This window comes from Antennarius striatus, chromosome 16 (assembly GCF_040054535.1).
Source record: "Antennarius striatus isolate MH-2024 chromosome 16, ASM4005453v1, whole genome shotgun sequence".
Classification (NCBI taxonomy): domain Eukaryota; kingdom Metazoa; phylum Chordata; class Actinopteri; order Lophiiformes; family Antennariidae; genus Antennarius; species Antennarius striatus.
Window position 1 is genome coordinate 9,247,451 of NC_090791.1, and position 19,194 is coordinate 9,266,644.

The 19,194-nt window shown below is 39.9% G+C and overlaps 1 protein-coding gene across 2 annotated transcripts; it reads left to right on the forward strand.

Moving 5' to 3' along the window:
- Positions 1 to 3,590: 3,590 nt before the first annotated feature.
- Positions 3,591 to 16,657, forward strand: LOC137610350 (serine-rich adhesin for platelets-like). Of its 2 annotated transcripts, XM_068337941.1 has the most exons (5): positions 3,591 to 4,260; positions 5,653 to 5,820; positions 8,592 to 8,716; positions 10,065 to 12,555; positions 13,769 to 16,657. In XM_068337941.1, exons 1-5 carry the CDS (start codon positions 3,808 to 3,810, stop codon positions 14,285 to 14,287), a joined length of 3,756 nt encoding a protein of 1,251 aa, XP_068194042.1. In that variant the 5' UTR covers positions 3,591 to 3,807; the 3' UTR covers positions 14,288 to 16,657. The 2 variants fall into 2 exon arrangements, with proteins under 2 accessions (XP_068194042.1, XP_068194043.1); XM_068337942.1 differs by lacking the exons at positions 3,591 to 4,260; positions 8,592 to 8,716 and having other exon boundaries at positions 5,665 to 5,820.
- Positions 16,658 to 19,194: the final 2,537 nt, after the last annotated feature.

The following is a 19,194-nucleotide window of genomic DNA, read 5'->3' on the forward strand; positions in this document are numbered from 1 at the left end:
TTGAAGAGCACTTAAGCTGTAAGAGATATATTAGGCTTGAAACAGTGACACAAAGATGAATTATTCAAGGCTTTATTCAAAAATGCGGTGTATCCACACTTTCAAGTTTTAACACTGTTCTGTATTACAGATGCAAATTGTCTTCTAAGACCTGTTGATCTTACTTTTAAGTTATGTACTAAAAATGACTATATCAGCTTATTCTGTAAATAAGTAACTGTTTACAGCAGCCCCGAATACACAATCGGTATTAATATTGGAGTCTGTCTAAATTACTGATTTTGTTGTCAGATTTTAACTGTTCTCTCATCCTGGTGAGATCTTATTTGTGTGTAACCTTTGTCACAAAGAGCACTGAAGGCTGTTTGAGACTTTGTGAGTGTGCAACCAAACAGGACCTGAGCTGGTGATGGATTCACTCATGATGCAGACACCAGTGTTGTGATGCTATGTGAGGAATGCTGCACTGCTTCCTTCATGGGATGTGATGTTTATCATGACATCATGAAGGCTACATTCTTCAAATCCTATGGAATGAATCACTTCCTTTGTCTGTAATTTTGTGAAGAAACTTTTTTGTTTGTTCCTACTAACAAGAGTTGCCTCTGGCTTGCAAATGACAAGTTGTGTATAAACCACTGTCATCCAACTGAGGAGTAGGAGGGTATCAGTTAAAGGTGTACCAGAAATAGTACCGCTGTTTTACCATTTTTTAGTCCTTTTTGTCACTTTGACAAAATTAAGAATGTGTGACAGGTAAAGGGGTGTCTGTGTGTGTTAGTGTGTGTGTGTGTGTGTGTGTGTGTGTGTGTGTGTGTGTGTGTGTGTGTGTGTGTGTGTGTGTGTGTGTGTGTGTGTGTGTGTGTGTGTGTGTGTGTGTGTGTGTGTGTGTGTGTGTGTGTGTGTGTGTGTGTCTGTCTGTCTGTCTGTCTGTCTGTCTGTCTGTCTGTCTGTCTATTTGTGGCCGTGTAATGCGCTGATACACCCCTGACTTCGTCATTGCCTCTTGCCTGTATCCAGCTAAGATTGCAGACCTGTGACCAAAGTGGTTAAGTGGCTGAAAAAGATGGATGGACGGATGGATGGATGGATGGATGGATGGATGGATGGATGGATTGAGTTATGATATATCTGTTTTTAAATATAAAATTAAAAAGGAGAAAACGTGACATTTTCAAAGTAGGCTTCAGGAGAGGGTTTGTGAATTGTGATATCCGTGATAGTCTTAAAAGGTCATACAACTAAACTGTTGAACCAGTTTTGAGGGGGCTGAATAGCCTATGACCATAAGGCTTTGCCTGCAAGCAGGAGTAACAATTCATCAGCTGTCTGTCTGTCTGTCTGTCTGTCTGTCTGTCTGTCTGTCTGTCTGTCTGTCTGTCTGTCTGTCTGTCTGTCTGTCTGTCTGTCTGTCTGTCTGTCTGTCTTTCTGTCTGTCTGTCTATCTATCTATCTATCTATCTATCTATCTATCTATCTATCTATCTATCTATCTATCTATCTATCTATCTATCTATCTATCTATCTATCTATCTATCTATCTATCTATCTATCTATCTATCTATCTATCTATCTATCTATATATCTAGCCACCCATCCATCCATCCATCCATCTATCTAACTGTTATTTTGGACAGTATTCATGCAAAATTAAGACATACTGCGTATTTACAAAAAAATATAATTCAATAAAATATTACAACAGCAGTTTAGGAGAACATTCTTTACAATAATCTACCACATTAAACTTGACTGTAAATAGGAGAGAAACTTGGGAAGAGAAATTAAATGTATGGGAACAAATTTAGCAGACATGCTACAACCTGCTCAGCCTTTGTACAATGATGCCTAGAGCTATACTGATGAGACAACCTCCACCTGGTAATATGAAATCGCATTTAACCAGCTGATATCAACAGCATGATTGGCAGCCACAGATATCACCGCAGTAATTTAAGACTGACAGATGTGAAAAATAGACTTTGATATGAAAAATCTCTCTGGCTTAAATTTCACTTGCAGTTTACCATTTTAGTAATACTGAGACAATAATGTCATTTTTTTCCTAATAACATACAGGATACTTAATGATAGATATGTGAAAAACGCACTAAATATATGAGGAAATGGTGGTGAGCTTATATAAAATGCTTTGCATGAAAAGCCACTGAAAATCTGTGAGGATGGCCAATCTGCTACCAGTTAATTACTGTACTGTAAATATACAATGCAAAGCTTCATCGTGCAGTGAACCGCTTACTCGACTGACGTCAAGATACAAGAAGCCACAGCATCAGTCACAATAAATTACAGGCTATCTAGAATGCATTTAGTTTGCTGTGACGCAAATTACATGCTTGAGCTCTCTTACCTGCCCAGCAGGTAAGCAGATAATGTAACCGCAATTAAAATAAGCAGTAATCTCAGTATCCTTTATAAAAAAGTCTCTTCTGCTTGCAGAAATCAATAACATTTTTTAAAATAACATGTTAGACTGTTTTCTTTGCTGTATTATTGTGTAATCTTTGTGTATAGAGCCCTGCCACCATGTGTTCTATCTGTCTAAAGTGGGTAGCTGCCAACTTTAGCAACTGTTTGAACTCACCCATCCATACATCAATCCATTCATGTTTCTATCTATCTATCTATCTATCTATCTATCTATCTATCTATCTATCTATCTATCTATCTATCTATCTATCTATCTATCTATCTATCTATCCATCCATCCATCCATCCATCCATCCATCCATCCATCCATCCATCCATCCATCCATCCATCCATCCATCCATTCCATTTTTCTTTTAGATGAGACACAATCATAATCATCTCATCTACAGTCGATTGTCCACCTTGTGGGTCACGGGTCTGCTGGAGCGTATCTTAGATGGCTATGGGCAAGAGATGGGGTACACCCCGGATGAGATGCTAGCTCAGTGCAGGGGGGGTTAACTTGATTGTTTGATTCTAATTGTCAGATGATATTGGAAGCAATTATTATTTGCCATTAATGTGTAAACTGTGACTTATGAATGCCTCACAATTGTTTGATGACACACCTACAGTATATCCCACAGAAACACAGGGATCTTAGCAGCTGTATCATGTCACAGTAATTTGCTTGTAATTAAGGTTGTAATGTGTTGTGCTTTCATTTTAGAAGTTCAGAGGAGGGTAAGCATGAAGCACAGGGGAAGCGGGGGAAGATGGATGGATGGACGGACAAACACCCATCCCTCCAGCTGGATCCCATGATTCCCATCCTAATCTCTTCCTGTCTAGCTTTTGATTTTACTAAACCTGTGCTTCAGTTTACCTTTCAGAAAGATGACTAAGCAGCTAAAGCTGCGCCGCATTGTTAGGTAGAGTATGTTTCCGGTTTTCTGCTGATAAGTCATCGTCAAGCGGCAGCGGCACGCGCAGTCTACGTCACGTGGTCAAGGTGTGCTCGTTCCTGAGTGTGGGCGGGTGTTCTGCTTGACAGTCAGTCACACCTGTCCGGGGGGTAGGGGGGTGGGGGGTTGCGGCTGCAGTTCATACACACTCTCTCTCTCACACTTTAGTCAGCAACAATGACCTGGAGTGAAGGTAGAGCGCCGTGACCGGTTAACCAGGTCAAAGAATAGTAACATGAAGCAAAGTCTGGACCGACATTGTTTTGCTGTTTGAGGCACAAGAGGGGGATTTAAACACCGTAAATCGACTTTTTTTTCTTCTTTTTTTACTCAAAGTTTGGGGGAGTTCAGAAGGGTGACCTCTTCATTGATCTTGGTGGATTCGTTAAGCCTCTCTTCCAGCGCTTGAACATGGCTCTGTCCCAGTTACAGTGTCTGGACGACAACCACGTGAACCCGCGGACTCACGAGTCCAAACCGGAATTCCTGTACTGTGAAGACCAGCGGCTCGCGCTGGAGGCTCTCCTCCGGGATGGTCGCGAGGCGTTCCTGAAGTACCTGGAGTCTCGCAGCCTACGGGGTTTCCTGTCGGACCCGGAGGTAGAGGCTCTCACCGGCTCGGTGGAACCCTACGACCCCGACGCGGAGCTCTTCCAGGAGAATGTCGGTGAAGACGAGCCGCCGCTGTCGCTGCACTACTGGCCCGACCTGTCAGACACGTCCACCCCGCAGATGGACCTGGGCTGGCCGGACAGCGAGTCTTACCGGGGGGTCACTCGGACCACCGTTTACTCCCAGCCGCCACTGGACGGTCAGGCGCATATCAAAGAGGTTGTTAGGAAAATGATTGCGCAGGCGTTAAAGGTATGTCGGGCAAACGTTAGCAGTATGATATAAATTGAGGAATGTTTAAATGCATGTTTACCCATGGATAAAAAAAAAGATAAAGTTTTTATCTCCTTCTCTCTATTCTCATTGAAAGTCATGAGAAGTTTCTTCTATCGTAGAAGTTTCTTTGAGCTCCTCGGGAAAGTTGTCTGGCAGCATTCTGCCCGGAGACTATTATAACAAACAACCAAAAATAACACCGTGCAGCTCAAATGATGCGACCAAAGCCTCATTGAAGTACAAACACTTAAAAATCCATGACACTATATACTTAATACCCTTCCGTGAAGATGAAATCATATGTGGCCTCTAAGCTACAAGTAGTCCAGTGTCACTCCATAAGCCTGCAAACAAGACATCACTGCATACCTGTGTTGAGCTGGGAACTGCTCATGTATGCATGTCAACCTCATTGGAATACTAGAAGGCTTGAAAATTCTTTTTTTTATACCTACGTTGTCATCATTCATCTGTACAATAAGCCAGCCTGTATGACATGAGTCATGTGACTAAAATTAGGCTGTTTATAGTTTTGACAATGCATGTGGCAATTAAATTTCAAAAGCTGAAAATCCATTAATGGTTTCTACTAGACTTGGCATGTATGCTAAATTTGACAATAGAACTAAATTGGACTTGATTTTTCAATTCGACATGCAAATATATACTGTAATAAACTTCAGCTACGGTTTAATGAAAACATTAATTTCTGCTTAACAAAAAATCTTCAACCCATTTTAAGAGGATAGACGTGACGTTGACAAACTGCAATTGTGGCCCTCTGTAAATATGAGGTCAGAGTACAGACGGCTGACTAAAAGAGATAATCAAGAGTAAAGTGCAAATTGACTGGCCTGTTTTATCAGGGAAAACAAATGTTGCACACTGTTGCTTTTGTAGAAATATGGGGGCATGTTATGTTTAATATTTGCATGTGTGTGTTTGTGAGCATTCCTACAAACCAGTATCATTACACATCATGCACTTGACTTATGTGAAGGTCCAAGATGAACAGTTTCGCTCTGACAGTGGGAGTCTTATTTGCTGGAATCATTTTATGTTATATTAGTCATATACTGGGAACTAAATGGAGAGTGGTGATAATCTCTGACAGTAACTGTCCACAGGTTTTTCTTGTGAACATCTAAACTTGTGTGATCATTCACTCAAACCTGTTGAACAACTTAAAAGTTATTTGTTTTGAAAAAAAAGAGGAAGGCTGTCTTAATATTTGCAAGTACTGACTTCAAGCTTTCTTTTATGCTCGTTTGTTAAACGTATTAATTTACATACATTTACATTATGTACATCCATTTGTGGAAGAGTTTTAACCTGCCAGTAGTGTAAGTTGTGTTTGTTTGCCTCCAGGTAATAGCAGTGGCGATGGATATCTTCACAGACATTGATATCTTTAAAGACCTGCTAGACGCTGGTTTCAAGAGGAAGATCTCTGTCTATATCCTGTTAGAACGTACCGCACTACCTCACTTCCTGTCTATGTGTCAGAGGGCCAACATGCATGCTGGACACCTCAAGGTGAGACCGTTTATTTTTTTGTTCATTTTTTACAGTGGGCTAATGTTAAGTATAATGGCTGTGCCTTAATGGTATTGATTATTTTTATATTTGTTTTTTGTGGCAGCAAATGTTTTGACCTGGCGGCTGAAAAGATTAACATTTATGACTGTTTCTCTGGGCTGTAGTTACAAAAATAATATATCCTTATTGACCTTCCAGTTTCAACCAAGATAGGTCACGACAACCAGATTAAGTAGAAGACAATTGTAGTTCATTATCGGTTAGGACAAAATGTTCTATCCTAGTCAGGAAAGGTTTCACTAGATTGAGTCTTTGACCTTCTGATAGTGTTTCTAGATGTTCCAAATTGCAAAACTGTGCACCAGATTTTGATACGTGTGATACCTCTCTAAGTTAGTGTTGTATAACCCGTTAATTGGACATTATTTCGGTTAGTTACCAAAACACGATCTGTCAGTCTTTAATCAAGTTGGAACATTTAAATGACAGGAAAAACAACTGTAGAACCAGTGCATTGTTTTGAGGCACATCCTACTGTCACCCTGCCAAACCTGGTTATTCTCAGCTGGTGTGAATACGCCATGTGAACCTTAATGGTTTTGTAGCTAAAGTTGCATCATTTTGTGAGGGGAAATCAGACATTGATGGAAGTGAAATCCCAACCTACTGAGGTGTTAATGAGACTGTACACAGCTTAGCTGAAGTACCGTTCGCAGTTTGATTGAAGTCTGTTGCTGTTATAACTATGTCACACTTCAGCTAATGTTGGCACAGTCATGCCAGTGACAGTTATGGTCAGTATTATTGGTGATTAGCTAAGTAAAAGCTGTGAATAGTCAATTTGGGAGACAAACCTACTGAATCAAGTAAAGAGAGAGAGGAATGGAAGACACATGTAACAGCTTGATGAAAGCTTGAGGGTTTTTTTTTCTTCTGTAAACCGCATGACAAAAGGAAGGAGGTTGGGTGTAGAAGTGGATAGACAGGATAGGAGGAGGGTAGTGAGATCATAGACAAGAGTTACCAGATTCCTCTTATCTGTGGCTTGTTTAGGGAGTTTCTGGACAAGGTAGAACTATACACTGACCTCAGATGGGGAACTGAATGTTTGTGTAAAGCAAACAAGTGTGCAAATCTACATTGTCCATGATAGCTGGGATCTTACTCTCAGGAGAAGTTAAATTTGGTTTGGTAACATTTTGAGGTAAAGCATTTTGTGGGACAGCTCTTCTACTCAGTTTGTAGTTGATTCACCAGACAAATACTTTCTGTGTTTACTTTATCTAATCAGCCAGTCAAATGAAAGCACTGATGGAAAGAGAAATTTAAGGGTGGTGCAGAAAAGGAACGGGAAACAAATGTTTTACTGTAAGACAGACACATTGCTGGGACAGGACAAGCCTAAACTATCAAAGGAAATGAATTAATTAAAACAATGGTGTGTTAATTCAAGGAGGACGCTAGTAGATGAACATGATTGGTTACAAACCAGCTACATTTTGATTTATTAATTCTTCTTTATAAATTCTTCGTAATATTACTTGTTGAATGTTTTGCAGTTCCACATTTCTCATAAATGCCATCTAAACTTACAGTTTAGATGGTTATGAGTTATATGTGTTATAACTTATGAGTAATACAAACTGAACACCAAGTAAACAACTGCAACATGTAATATTTGCTGACTATGTTTACCACATAGACACCACAGATAAAGAGTGAACAAGCTACTGATTACGAAAGGCCTTTATGCCTGAATGAAATTTGAAATGTGGTCTTCGGAGAATTCAGCTCCAATATTATGATGCAGGTTTTGTATTGTTGAAGTTCATTGGTAAGCGTGGTAAATAAAGGAAGGAACCAGGATGTGACAAGTAATAACAAAACAATAATAAAAATTCTGATGATAGAGGCTCATGTTAAAAACAGAATTTTTCTGACTTTGACTTATCGTCAAGAATGCTAGGTATGTTCACACTGCAGTTCATTGAATTTATTGCTGTTCAGCTGCACAGTCACCGCCTCTGGGCCAGTCGGAGGGGTTGTATGTGCTCAGTATCACAAAACAAACACAAACACTTAATTTCTTCATTATGTGATCCCTGTGGGACATAGGATTTAATTTCATTTAACCCTGATACAGATACAAACAAAGATGAGCAAAATGGAATCAAACAAAGGTAGTTAAGATGACTGTTAAGAGTAATGTGATCCATACTACAGAATTTAAATCAAGGAAATACAGAGATAAAGATGGAGATAAATCAGAATCCAAACATGATACTGGTTATAGTATGAGAAAGAACTCAGAAGCCATTTTAATTGTTTAACAATCTCCTTAAGGGCAGAACGTATTTAGGCTGTATGTTTTTTATTAAATCTCTAATTAAAAAAAACTTTTATTCTTTTATTGTGCTCTCGATTAGCTGTGGATTTCATCTAAAATGTTTTTAATTTAAATTAATAAAAATACCTTGCACAAAAAAATTATATATTTAAACTATTTTATACTGTTAGATATGAACTTTAAAGTCACATCCTACATTAGTTATATTAGATATTAGTTTTGAGTACTGTTTCTGGTTAAGTTCTCTTTAAGTTGTGTTACAACTTAATGTCATGCAAATTATATATATATATATATATATATATATATATATATATATATATATATATATATATATCATTATTTTATATATATATCATAATTAATAAAGCTAACTATAATTAAGGAGAGGTATGACGTCTGTGCTGTTTGTGTTTCGCAGCACCTTCGTGTACGTTACACAGGAGGAACAGAATTTTATACCCGGTCCTCCACCAAGGTCAGAGGACGAATGGGACACAGATTCATGTTCATTGATGGAGATAAGGCTGTTTCAGGTTCATACAGGTCAGTTCAGTGCATTTTTATACAAAATGTCAATTAGAGCTCGAGAAAGAGATAAAGACTGTGAAAGAGTGCGAGCGCCAGTCTTTGTTTCTATGAGCATGACATTCAGAGACATGAATGAAGAATGCTCTGTGTCTATCTATTTTTTGTTGTGTTCACTGCACTCCAAACAAATAGGTTGAAAATGGAACTTATATAGAGAGAAAGAACCCATGAGTGTGATCTGACATTAATATTGTTCAGCGTGATCCCATCACAAGTGCACTTCTTTGCCACATATGGCAAAAAAGTGGCGGAAATGCGTGAAAGCAATTGCTCTACCTCCTCAGCTCACACTCCGGGTGGCCGGGCGGGAGCAGGAATCAAACCGCTGATTTTGTTATTATCAGACGACCCGCTCTACCGCTGAGCCCCAATTGTAACTGCAATCTCCCTGAAAAAAAGTAATTGTAAAAGATATGTGAAACTGTTTTGGCATATTCCTAATCATTTCATCTTCTATATTCTGGATTAAATGGAAAGAACTACACTGAGTTTTGACCAACTTTCTAAATGTTGTCAATTTAACATGGCGGTACCAGCCTGACCACCTTGAAGTGGTTTTCATTGTGCAAATTTGGCAGATCTTGCACATTAAATCGTTTCTTTATGTCTGTTCATAACAGACATAAAGAAACAACTTTATGTCTGTACATAAAGTTGTTTCTTTATTGATGTAGAGTATGTGATTATTTACATGCTGAGCGAGTGAGAGCAGTTTACCAAGGACCTCTTTATACCCAGATGACGATTTATTTTCCGACAGGATGTCGTAACTTTGGATGTTAATACCTGGATCCATTACAAGATAGGCGGCTCAATTCCCGCTCCCGCCCAGCCACCCAGAGTGTGAGCTGACAGTGGGAGGTGTCAACTCACTTCCTGAGCACTGCCGAGGTGCCCTTGAGCATGGCACCGTCCCCTTTACAAGTTTCTCATTAAAGCACACCAAGAAGGAGCTTCCCGCCACTTTACCTACCACTGCATGCTTACAGGCCCCTTGTGTGTGTGTGTGTTCAGGGCCTGTACACACTAATATATATGCAGGCAATTGATTACTACAGTGTGCTACTAATTGCCCTTTGGGGGTTATGACAGTATGTAAAATTATTAAATAAATAAATAAAAACACACACAATAAAAACAGGCGGCACAGACATATATCCAATATTTTTATAACGTAACGCCATATATTTTACCACTATTCGGTAAAAGAAAGATTGATTGCACTATTTAAGAAACAGGTCATCTCTTTTTTCCAATGACGTTAAAGGAGTATAACTTTGTTTTTTTCTTTTTTTTGGTGCAGTTTTACTTGGATGTCATCACGGCTGGACAGAAATTTCATTACTGTGATCACAGGCCAGGCAGTCGATGCCTTTGACCAGCTGTTTTGCAGACTCTACATGACCTCTAGGCCTACTGACCTTCAACACATCGCCATGGACCCTGAACCTCAACCAGAGCCCCTCCCACAACCAGTCTTAGTGGTTCCTGCATCTGCTACTTTAGCAAGGAAACTGTATAACCCAAAATATGCCCTGGCTTTAGGCGATCCCAGCTCCAACCCCAGCCTCACCCTATCTGATAACCACAACAGCCCCAAAAATACAGGAAGTCCAGAGAACACCACGGTCACAGATAGAAAGATGAGGAAACATAGGAGGGCTAGTAAAGAAGCCATACAAGAAACTGTGCCCATCCACCCAGGACTTATCAATCTGGAGAAAGCATGCTTAATAGCATACCTGCCCACCTGGCCAGAGCCCGATCCCCCCAGTGATGTCATTGGGTTCATTAACATTCGTGATTCCAGCAAACCAACTCAGGTCCATCTACAGAGATCTGAGATGTTTGAAAAGAGCCAAGCAATCAGGTTTAGCAGTCCAATCAGTCTACCAAAGGAAACCCTGTCAGAGGTGGCTACACCCAGACAGGTGACAGTTAAACATGAGGAAATTAATAAACTCCAACTCGCCGAAGATGAAACTAAGCTCAAAGGGCCATTGCCAGACAGCTTGCAGCCAACACAACGCAATACACAGCCTTGTCAAATCAAAAGTAAAGCAGAGGCACTTGAACACAACTCACCAGCATCCAAACCAAAGCATGATTCTAACACTGCTACAGCTCTCACTATTGATAATGGCCTCCAATCACATCCCATTCTAGATGCTGGCTACAACACCACACCTTGCCATTCACTTCCCCATTCCAACAACAAAGCATCCACTGTTAACAAAATTAAGCCTTCTCACGCAACACGAGCTGTTACCACAAATGGTCCAGAGCTCAAATCCCTCCCTAGAACCAACATGAAAAAAGACATTACAAGATCAAACACACAAACTGCTGCCAGGAACAGGACACACACTTCACAAAGTGACTTAAACATAGGACAACAAATAACGGCAGTGCTACCACATACATGTTTACACACACAACCACATGACTTCTCTGATAGTAGCCATAACATCCAAATTGCCACCGTCACAACCCCCCTGACCCCCACGTCTACCTCTACTCTGTGTATGACTACTACCACTTCTCTGTCCTCCATCAAACCACTTCTTAACTCTTCCTCTGCTGTAAGTCCCCCAGTTTCTTCTTCCTCACCATTTTCATTTCTTACATCAACTCCTCCCATTCCAAAACCGCGTACCATCCAACTACTTATAAAAGATGGCACCAGCAGTCATGGTGAGAAACCTCCAGACTACTGCGTCATCAAAACTCATGCAGCCAGCACAGAACCGCAGGCGGTTCACAATGATTCAGGTGTAGCAATGGTGCTAATGAAAAAAATACCAGAAAAAGAAACAGAGCCTGTGCCAGAACTGCAGAACAACAGTAGAACCAAAGTAGCACAAAAGGCTGCAGATTTTAATGTAAGTATTGGAGAAGCTTCACAGCAGAGGAAACGTGAGACATTTTCCATGCCTGCACACTCTATGGACAGTTTGTCAAGGACAGAAAAACCCAACACACATCCCACCCTACAAGAACTAACTCCTAAAGCAAGGGAAAACACACACACACCCGAAAACCCCTTGCGTTTGCATTTCTTGGACACACCTATGCCAGACACACGTTCACCAACATCTGAGACTCTTGAACGTACTCCTGACCCTCGGATACCTAAATCTGACCGCAGCGACGGATACCTCTCGTCAAGAACGGACTCTACTCTGTCCACAGCATCAGACGAGTATTACGAATGCAGTGACTCTCCTTTCCACGAGTCTATTTTATTACAAGCAGTTTACCACAGCCACTTGTTGACTGATGATTGTATTAGGTCTAATAGTTCTGACGCTACATCCCAATCCACTAGCTCTTCATACATAAATTATAACACAAATGATGCTACATCCCTCCCTACTAACAGCAGTGATTCTAGCAGTGAATCACAGCGTTGTTCATTGTCTACTAGTATTTCCTCTTCTTTAAATGAGATGGTGAGCATGGGGGAAGAGGAAAAAAATGAAAAAACTGAGAGTGAAGTGGATGACAAGAAGAAGAAATCGGTTGTGGCAAAGAGGAGGGCGGTGCAAAAATCTCAGGGGTCACAAAGGAGTAGCAGCAAGGAAGCAAAGAGACCAGCAGATCATCCTAAACAAGAGAGACCAGACCCAGTAACTAAATACAAGGGGTCCCCAGTACAAGTCCCCAAGAGGAAGCAAGGACTAAACCAACCAGCAGCAGAGAGATTGTTTGATGGAAGAGCGGCTTCAGAAGAATTATCCAATCAGAAGGCAGAGCCAAAGCAAGCATCCACAGGAGGTTCTAAACCAGCTGAGGTTCGAGACAAAGAAAAGGCTGGGTTACCGTTAGCATGCAATGGTCTAGAGCTGAGAAGGCGAAATTAATTGAGCACAGAAGGCCTCCTTTTATAAATAAATAATACGCTTGTATTTAGTTTAAATTTCACCCTTTTGAAGTTACTTTTTAAATCATAGGTTTTGCTTTATTGCAATAACCTAAATTGCTTCACTATATTGAAAAGACTAAATTAACATGATGTCTGAAGGTTTTTAGTGTAAAATTAGGAGACCTGAAGCACAAATTTATCGGTTGAGATATTATGGTCAGTAACTCAGATCAGTCAACCATAAAACAGGTGTGATCAGTTGCCTGGTTTGGATAGGTTGTCAAATATTTGTCAGTATGTGTTTAAATGTGCACGAAATCACAGTTGATACAGATGAAAATGTAGATAGACACAGATACGTATAAAGCTGTGCGTGTGTGTGTGTGTCAGCAGAGCGTCACTGAGTTGAAAAACACGACACTTGTTCATTATTGAACAAGGAGACTGTGAATTAAAGTGACATACTCTTAATGAAGTTCCGTGCACGCTCACTCTGCTTGCAGTATTAATGAACTGGTAAATGATTGATGGTTTCACGATCATTGGCAAAGTTGAATTCATTCACCGTTGGCCTCAGTTGATGCTTTTTGTCTGACGCCATCTATTAATGCAGTGATGTGTTGGCACATTTTAACATTGTCCTGTCAAATACTATTCGAGATAAAACAAACTTCACTTATATGTACATCTCCCCACTTGCAACAAAGCTTCAATGTGTGTCAGCTTTGCATTTATGAGTGTGTAAATGTTATACTATATTGTAAATACACATTAATATAATACAATATGAGAAACCGGTGCCTGTCGAAGTGTTTTAAAAGCCTGACACCCTCAGACAAAACTTGTGAGAAGATGAATGCTTAGCTTTATTCTCTTCCTGTCTGCCTATGGCACGGTGATAATGCAATTTTATCTCATAGATGCTCAATAATTGATATTGCTGTTTGATATACTTTGCAGTACATCAAATTAGAAGGTCTGCTGTTCGTTTCTAACCCTGGGATAGTAGGGAAAAACGTAAAATTCCCTTAAACTACTGGATTTTTGAACTGTTTCTTCATCCAAAGCTCGTAGCCTATTCTACATGATGTTTTATAACATCTATAAATACTAAATTCATATTTTCTCCCTCTTCTCTTCAGGATAGCAGAGTGTCTTTACCTCTCCTACCATCCAGACCTTCTCATCCCCTGTCAGGGGTTCATCCCAATGGAGCCAAGGTGCCCCAAAGCAGTTCCGAGGATAAGGCCTCACCTCCAAAGAGACCTCCCACCAGAGCACCCTCTCCAGCGGTAGCAGGGGCTGCTGGGTCTTCATCTGGCCGGAAAAAGTCTGAGTCCTCCAGCAGCCCGCAGCTACCACGACAGCCTCTAGTGGTACAGGGCAGGGTGAAAACAGGAAAGTCTATGAACCCAAGACCCCACACCTCCTTTCTCCACACACACTCCAACTTATTGCAGCAGATCCATCCTCATTCCAACAACCAAACTGCATCTGCATGTGTCACACATAGCCAGGAAGAAGGAAAGGTTCCACCTAGCTTCTCTTTTACCAAGCTGTACAATTTTAAGACCTTGAAGGACAAGATGAGCAAGCTGCCAGGACAGACCAAGAGAGAAAGCACCAGTCTCCAAGGACAAGGACAGAAGAGCACAGGCTAGTCTGGTGACATCGAACTCAGCTCAGGACTGCTTCTTGGTGACACTTTAAATGAATGTCTGACCTTTTAACCACTTATCATTCCTTGTGCTTTGTGTGGCGAGGGAACAACTTAAAGTATGTTTTTTTCCAGTGTTTTGAAACTACCCCAAAATGGGTGTTTAGTTTGCTCTTATGGTTTTGTCATTTGTTGACAGGATTTTTAAATATATTGCTGCTTCTCAGACATTTGTCCTTTCACGCTGAAAATCCAAATGGCTGGTGTTTGGCGATGAGCAGGTCACAAACATGAATGCTTTAAATTCTTAGTTGCCTTTTTAATTTTTTTTATTTTTTTGCTTTATTTCGGGGTGTGGAATGATTTCTTTCACTCAGTAATTATTGGATAATATTTTTTGTTTTTTTGTATCAAAATTAAATTAAAAATTAGGGTGAGTTTTTGATTGTCGCACATGACAATAGATAGTCTTGCTTTGTGCTGCATGAACTGTGCAGACAATCACGCACGCGCACACACACACACACACACACACACACACACACACACACACACACACTCACTGGAATTAACTGTGTTGCATTTTATTTAAATATTTTACGTTTATTGAGCAGCACTAAAAATTACCTCAGTTTTTACTTTTAATTGTTTTTTTTCATAATGACTCTTCTGCCGTTCCATCCAGAAATAATTCTTGGAACGTCCTCTTTTTTTCTGGAACTAATTTTGACATTTTGCGATGGTATGATGTTACTGTGCAGACATTATTCTGTGATTCCAATAACACTGAACCATAACTGTCAACACAATAATTTGAAGAATTTACATTACTGCTTACTCATGTTTTTAATCATGAAACTGTGCTGTAATTTGTGTTATCATTGACTGCCTCTCCCAACATAGTGTTAAAAAAGATTTACTATTGTCTTTCACTGTCTTCTATTCTATCAGCAGAAAAAGATTTTAAGTGGTTGACCAGCTGTCATCTTCTGACCATTCAGAAAGTAATTACAGTATATGCTTATCTGAATGCTTAAACCACTGATGGAGATTCATATTACTTATCATGTAAAGTGAAATACTTAAAAGTGAGCTTAGTGATTATTTTCTTTATTTGCACTAAATCGTCTTTACATTCAAAAACCTTTTTGACAAGAAGACAATTGGGACAGTGAGGGTACCTGAGCTTTCTGTAGAGGCAGCAAACACCCACAGGACAAGAGACAGTGCTCCTGTAGGTTTGCTGATGGAAAATGTAAATATGCACAACAATTGTGCTCATTGATGACAAAAAGTTCAAATCATTCATAAGAGAAAAGATTGCTCAAAAAGCTTCAGTCATACAATGGTAATCATGCATTTAGTTAGAAATTGTTTGTGTCAGTAGTCTCTTTTAATTACTTGTACAGTATTTTTCTTTTGCTAAAACTAGACCCCATACTCTGAACTATATTCAGAATGTGAAAGTTAATCCTTCATTCATTCATTCAAAACTATGCAGGTATCTTGACACAACTTGCAAAACTTAGCTGGTCTGTTTTGATTAAAAAACACATTGTACATCATGTTTCACGGGTTGCAAAATTTTAAAACCTGACAGTATAATGTTAACATGACCCAGAACAACTCACAAGTGAAGACATGTGTTTCTGAGGATGTTATCAGACCAGTTGTACAGGATAAACATCAGATCAGAGTGCACAAGCAGCACATATGCATCCATCTATCTTGGACAGAAGCATACAAGAAGGCAAAGGAGAAAGAGTTCATGTGAGAGGTGGTGGATGTAGAGGAAGAGGATGAGGGCAAGAAAACAAGAATAACTATTCATGATGAAATCTGAGCAACTATTGTAAACTATGTAATTTTCTGTGGGCTGACAGTGAGGGAAGCGGGACAAATATTTCAACTGAATTTGACCCAACTCTCTGTGGCTTATCTCCAACTTAGACTTAGCATCAACAGCTGTATAGAGACGACTATCTGAGCACAACTCTGCAAGAGTAAAGGATCTGAAGTGGTGGCAGTGTAACTGTAACAGTCACTGTGGCTTTCTCTGCCATCATGCAAACCTGGGGCCATCAACACTAAACATCTTGTATTTCTGGGTGGTCATCAGGATATTATGGTTGCGTGTGAACAGCTGGACTAGTGAACAATGCAGCTACAGCCCTACACCAGGGAAACTGTATTAGAGGTAATGGAATGGGCCGGAGTCTTGTTGGGATTAGGGTTGGTCCTCATTGACTGGAAAGGGAAAATATTGTCTGTGACATGAATGAAATCCTCTGGCCGGACTTCATTTGCTTTTTTGAATGTAAATATAAGTGAAAATGATATTTTTTCCCAAATGTATTTAGAATAAACATTTTGTCTTGCTTTCTGCTGTGGCTACTTATTTTATGTAGGGTCTAATGAATGCTCTGTGGCAAATGTATTTGTGTGTGTTTGTGTGCATGTGTGTGGATGCATGCGCGTGTGTGTGTGTGTGTTTGATTTTGACATTAAAAGTCGGGAGTTTTTCGAAGTGTAGTTTGAATATAATTTAATTTTTTAAAATACAAATTGGGTTTAAGGTTGTGACAAAATAGGTGGAGGTTTTGAGAAATGTTCTATGAATCAGGAAACACCCATGTCACTGTTTTCCTCTGTGTTCTTGTGTGAATTTTGTTTACCATTGACAGTGAGGTATCCAGATTTCCTCCCAGTGCAAACCATGACTGAAAATATAGATTATAAATCACAGATGGCTGCCCTTCTAAGCTGTGAAGTTCTGGTCTGCATGTTGATTGAGACACTTCAAATTTCACAGAAGTGCAGAGGAAGAGTAGATGTGTGAAACATCTGATTTATCTCCACACGTCTGCTGGCTTCAATCAGAAGTAAGCTAAGGGTTTCTTTTCACAACCCCAAAATTCTTGTTTTGGGAAGCGGGAGTAATCTTTCGTAACTGTGCTAACATTATTTGGCATCCATGTCAGATACAGTAGTGAGTTTTGACATCGACTGCACACAAACATATTCCTCCTGAAAGAAACGATGTGTGTGAGCTGCTTGAAAATCTGAAGGGGAAGTTTTAGTCTCACAGTAGAAGCTCTGAGCTAAATTTCACACATGGGTTGTCAGAAGTTGTTCCACTGTGCTATAAAATCTGATGAAGGTGTGATTAGCATCTCTAAGTAATGAGGAAGAGACACGTTACTGTAAGTAGTGTGGTGTGCACTGACCCACAAAATGCACATGTTCAGACATATCCATATCTCATCTGTATTTGCAACAATAATGAAATCCTGATCCATCCCATAATAATCTCATTAGCATGTACAGTACAATTCCTATTTTACGCAATGGGTTCAACTAATGTTGGAGAGGAACAGTGATTCTTTAGATTCGTTGCTCAGAGCCAGTACTCCAGCACATAACAACCCTCATAAATATGCTAAATAGCATAATTTTTACAGTTTGGTTTTCGTGCAGATTTGACAACTACCTTTAGACGTAGTTTGGTTTGCTGTTTTCTTTTTGGACTGCTAGCTGCCATCCCATCCAGACCATGTCTCAGTATTCTAATTGTATCAAATCCTAAAATGTGATGATGGGATTTTGTTTCCTTAAAACACAAAAGTGAGCAATGGTGTTAGAAAACTAAATTCATAGATTCTCACGTGGGTGGAAATATGCAATTCCGCATCAAACAGTTTTCTGGGTCAGACAATCAGATCCAAAATCAGTCCGGCATGTAGAATAAACCCAAAACCCAGAGAGAAACAGGCAGCCATGAAACAGCCACCTGATGTGTCACCAGTTCTTGCTTCTATTCTGAGGAGAATCAAGTTAGACACCGTCAGTGTTCAACCTCACGTCTCACCTCAAACACCATGCAAATGTCTTCACCAGGAGTGAAACACGCTCCACCAACACACACACACACACACACACACACACACACACACACACACACACACACACACACACACACACACACACACACACACACACACACACACACACACACACACAACGCTCAGACACACGCTTGTGGATAATCACAACATACATCTATTTGACTGAGCCCTCTAAACTCAGCTCTGAGCTGATAATTCAACTCAGCCTAAAGGCCTGCAGTACAGAAATGGGTGACACAATGGGCAACACACACACACAAACCCACACGCACAATTACATGCACGCGCACACACAAAGCTGTGACTCAGCCCTTCTTTTTGGACTCTTGCTTTGCCTTTGGGTCCTTCAGCCGCCAAAAGTTGTGTGTGTGTGTGTGTGTGTGTGTGTGTGTGTGTGTGTGTGTGTGTGTGTGTGTGTGTGAGGGGGGGGGGGGTGTTATGTAGAAAGGTGTAGATGGATCAGTCCTCCGATGCTACTAATTTCAGTCACAGTCCTCTGGTGGAACTTGTGTTTGATCCCTCACAGACTTCCCAGTAGTGTAGAATTCCTCATAATGGATTTTGGAGTCAACCCAGGTCAAAGGACAAATTCATTTGTTTCATGTCTTTTGAAAATGTGAAAACCGAACCCGTCTAGCATTTTTAGAATTACAAACTAAATTATGTGACACAGTTTCCTCAAACTTTGCGGAAGAGTTGCTTAATCTGAAGAGTTTCTGAAATAATATAGTTAACAGTATCTGAAATAACATGGTTGGATACTAACATTTTGGACACTTGCAACAAAGCAATGTTTTCATACGAAAATGTTAAAAATGTTTCATCTTGATGTAAATATATAATTGTTTTATGTAGTTTTCTCCCTGTGTCTGTTTGGTCTGACCCTAAAAAGGACCAACAAAGAAAAAAAATGAATGAATAATGCAGTTTTGATAATGTATTTAATTTTTTAAGACAATCCACATACAGATAGAATCTGAGTTTTGGAAAAAAAATGCTGACTCTA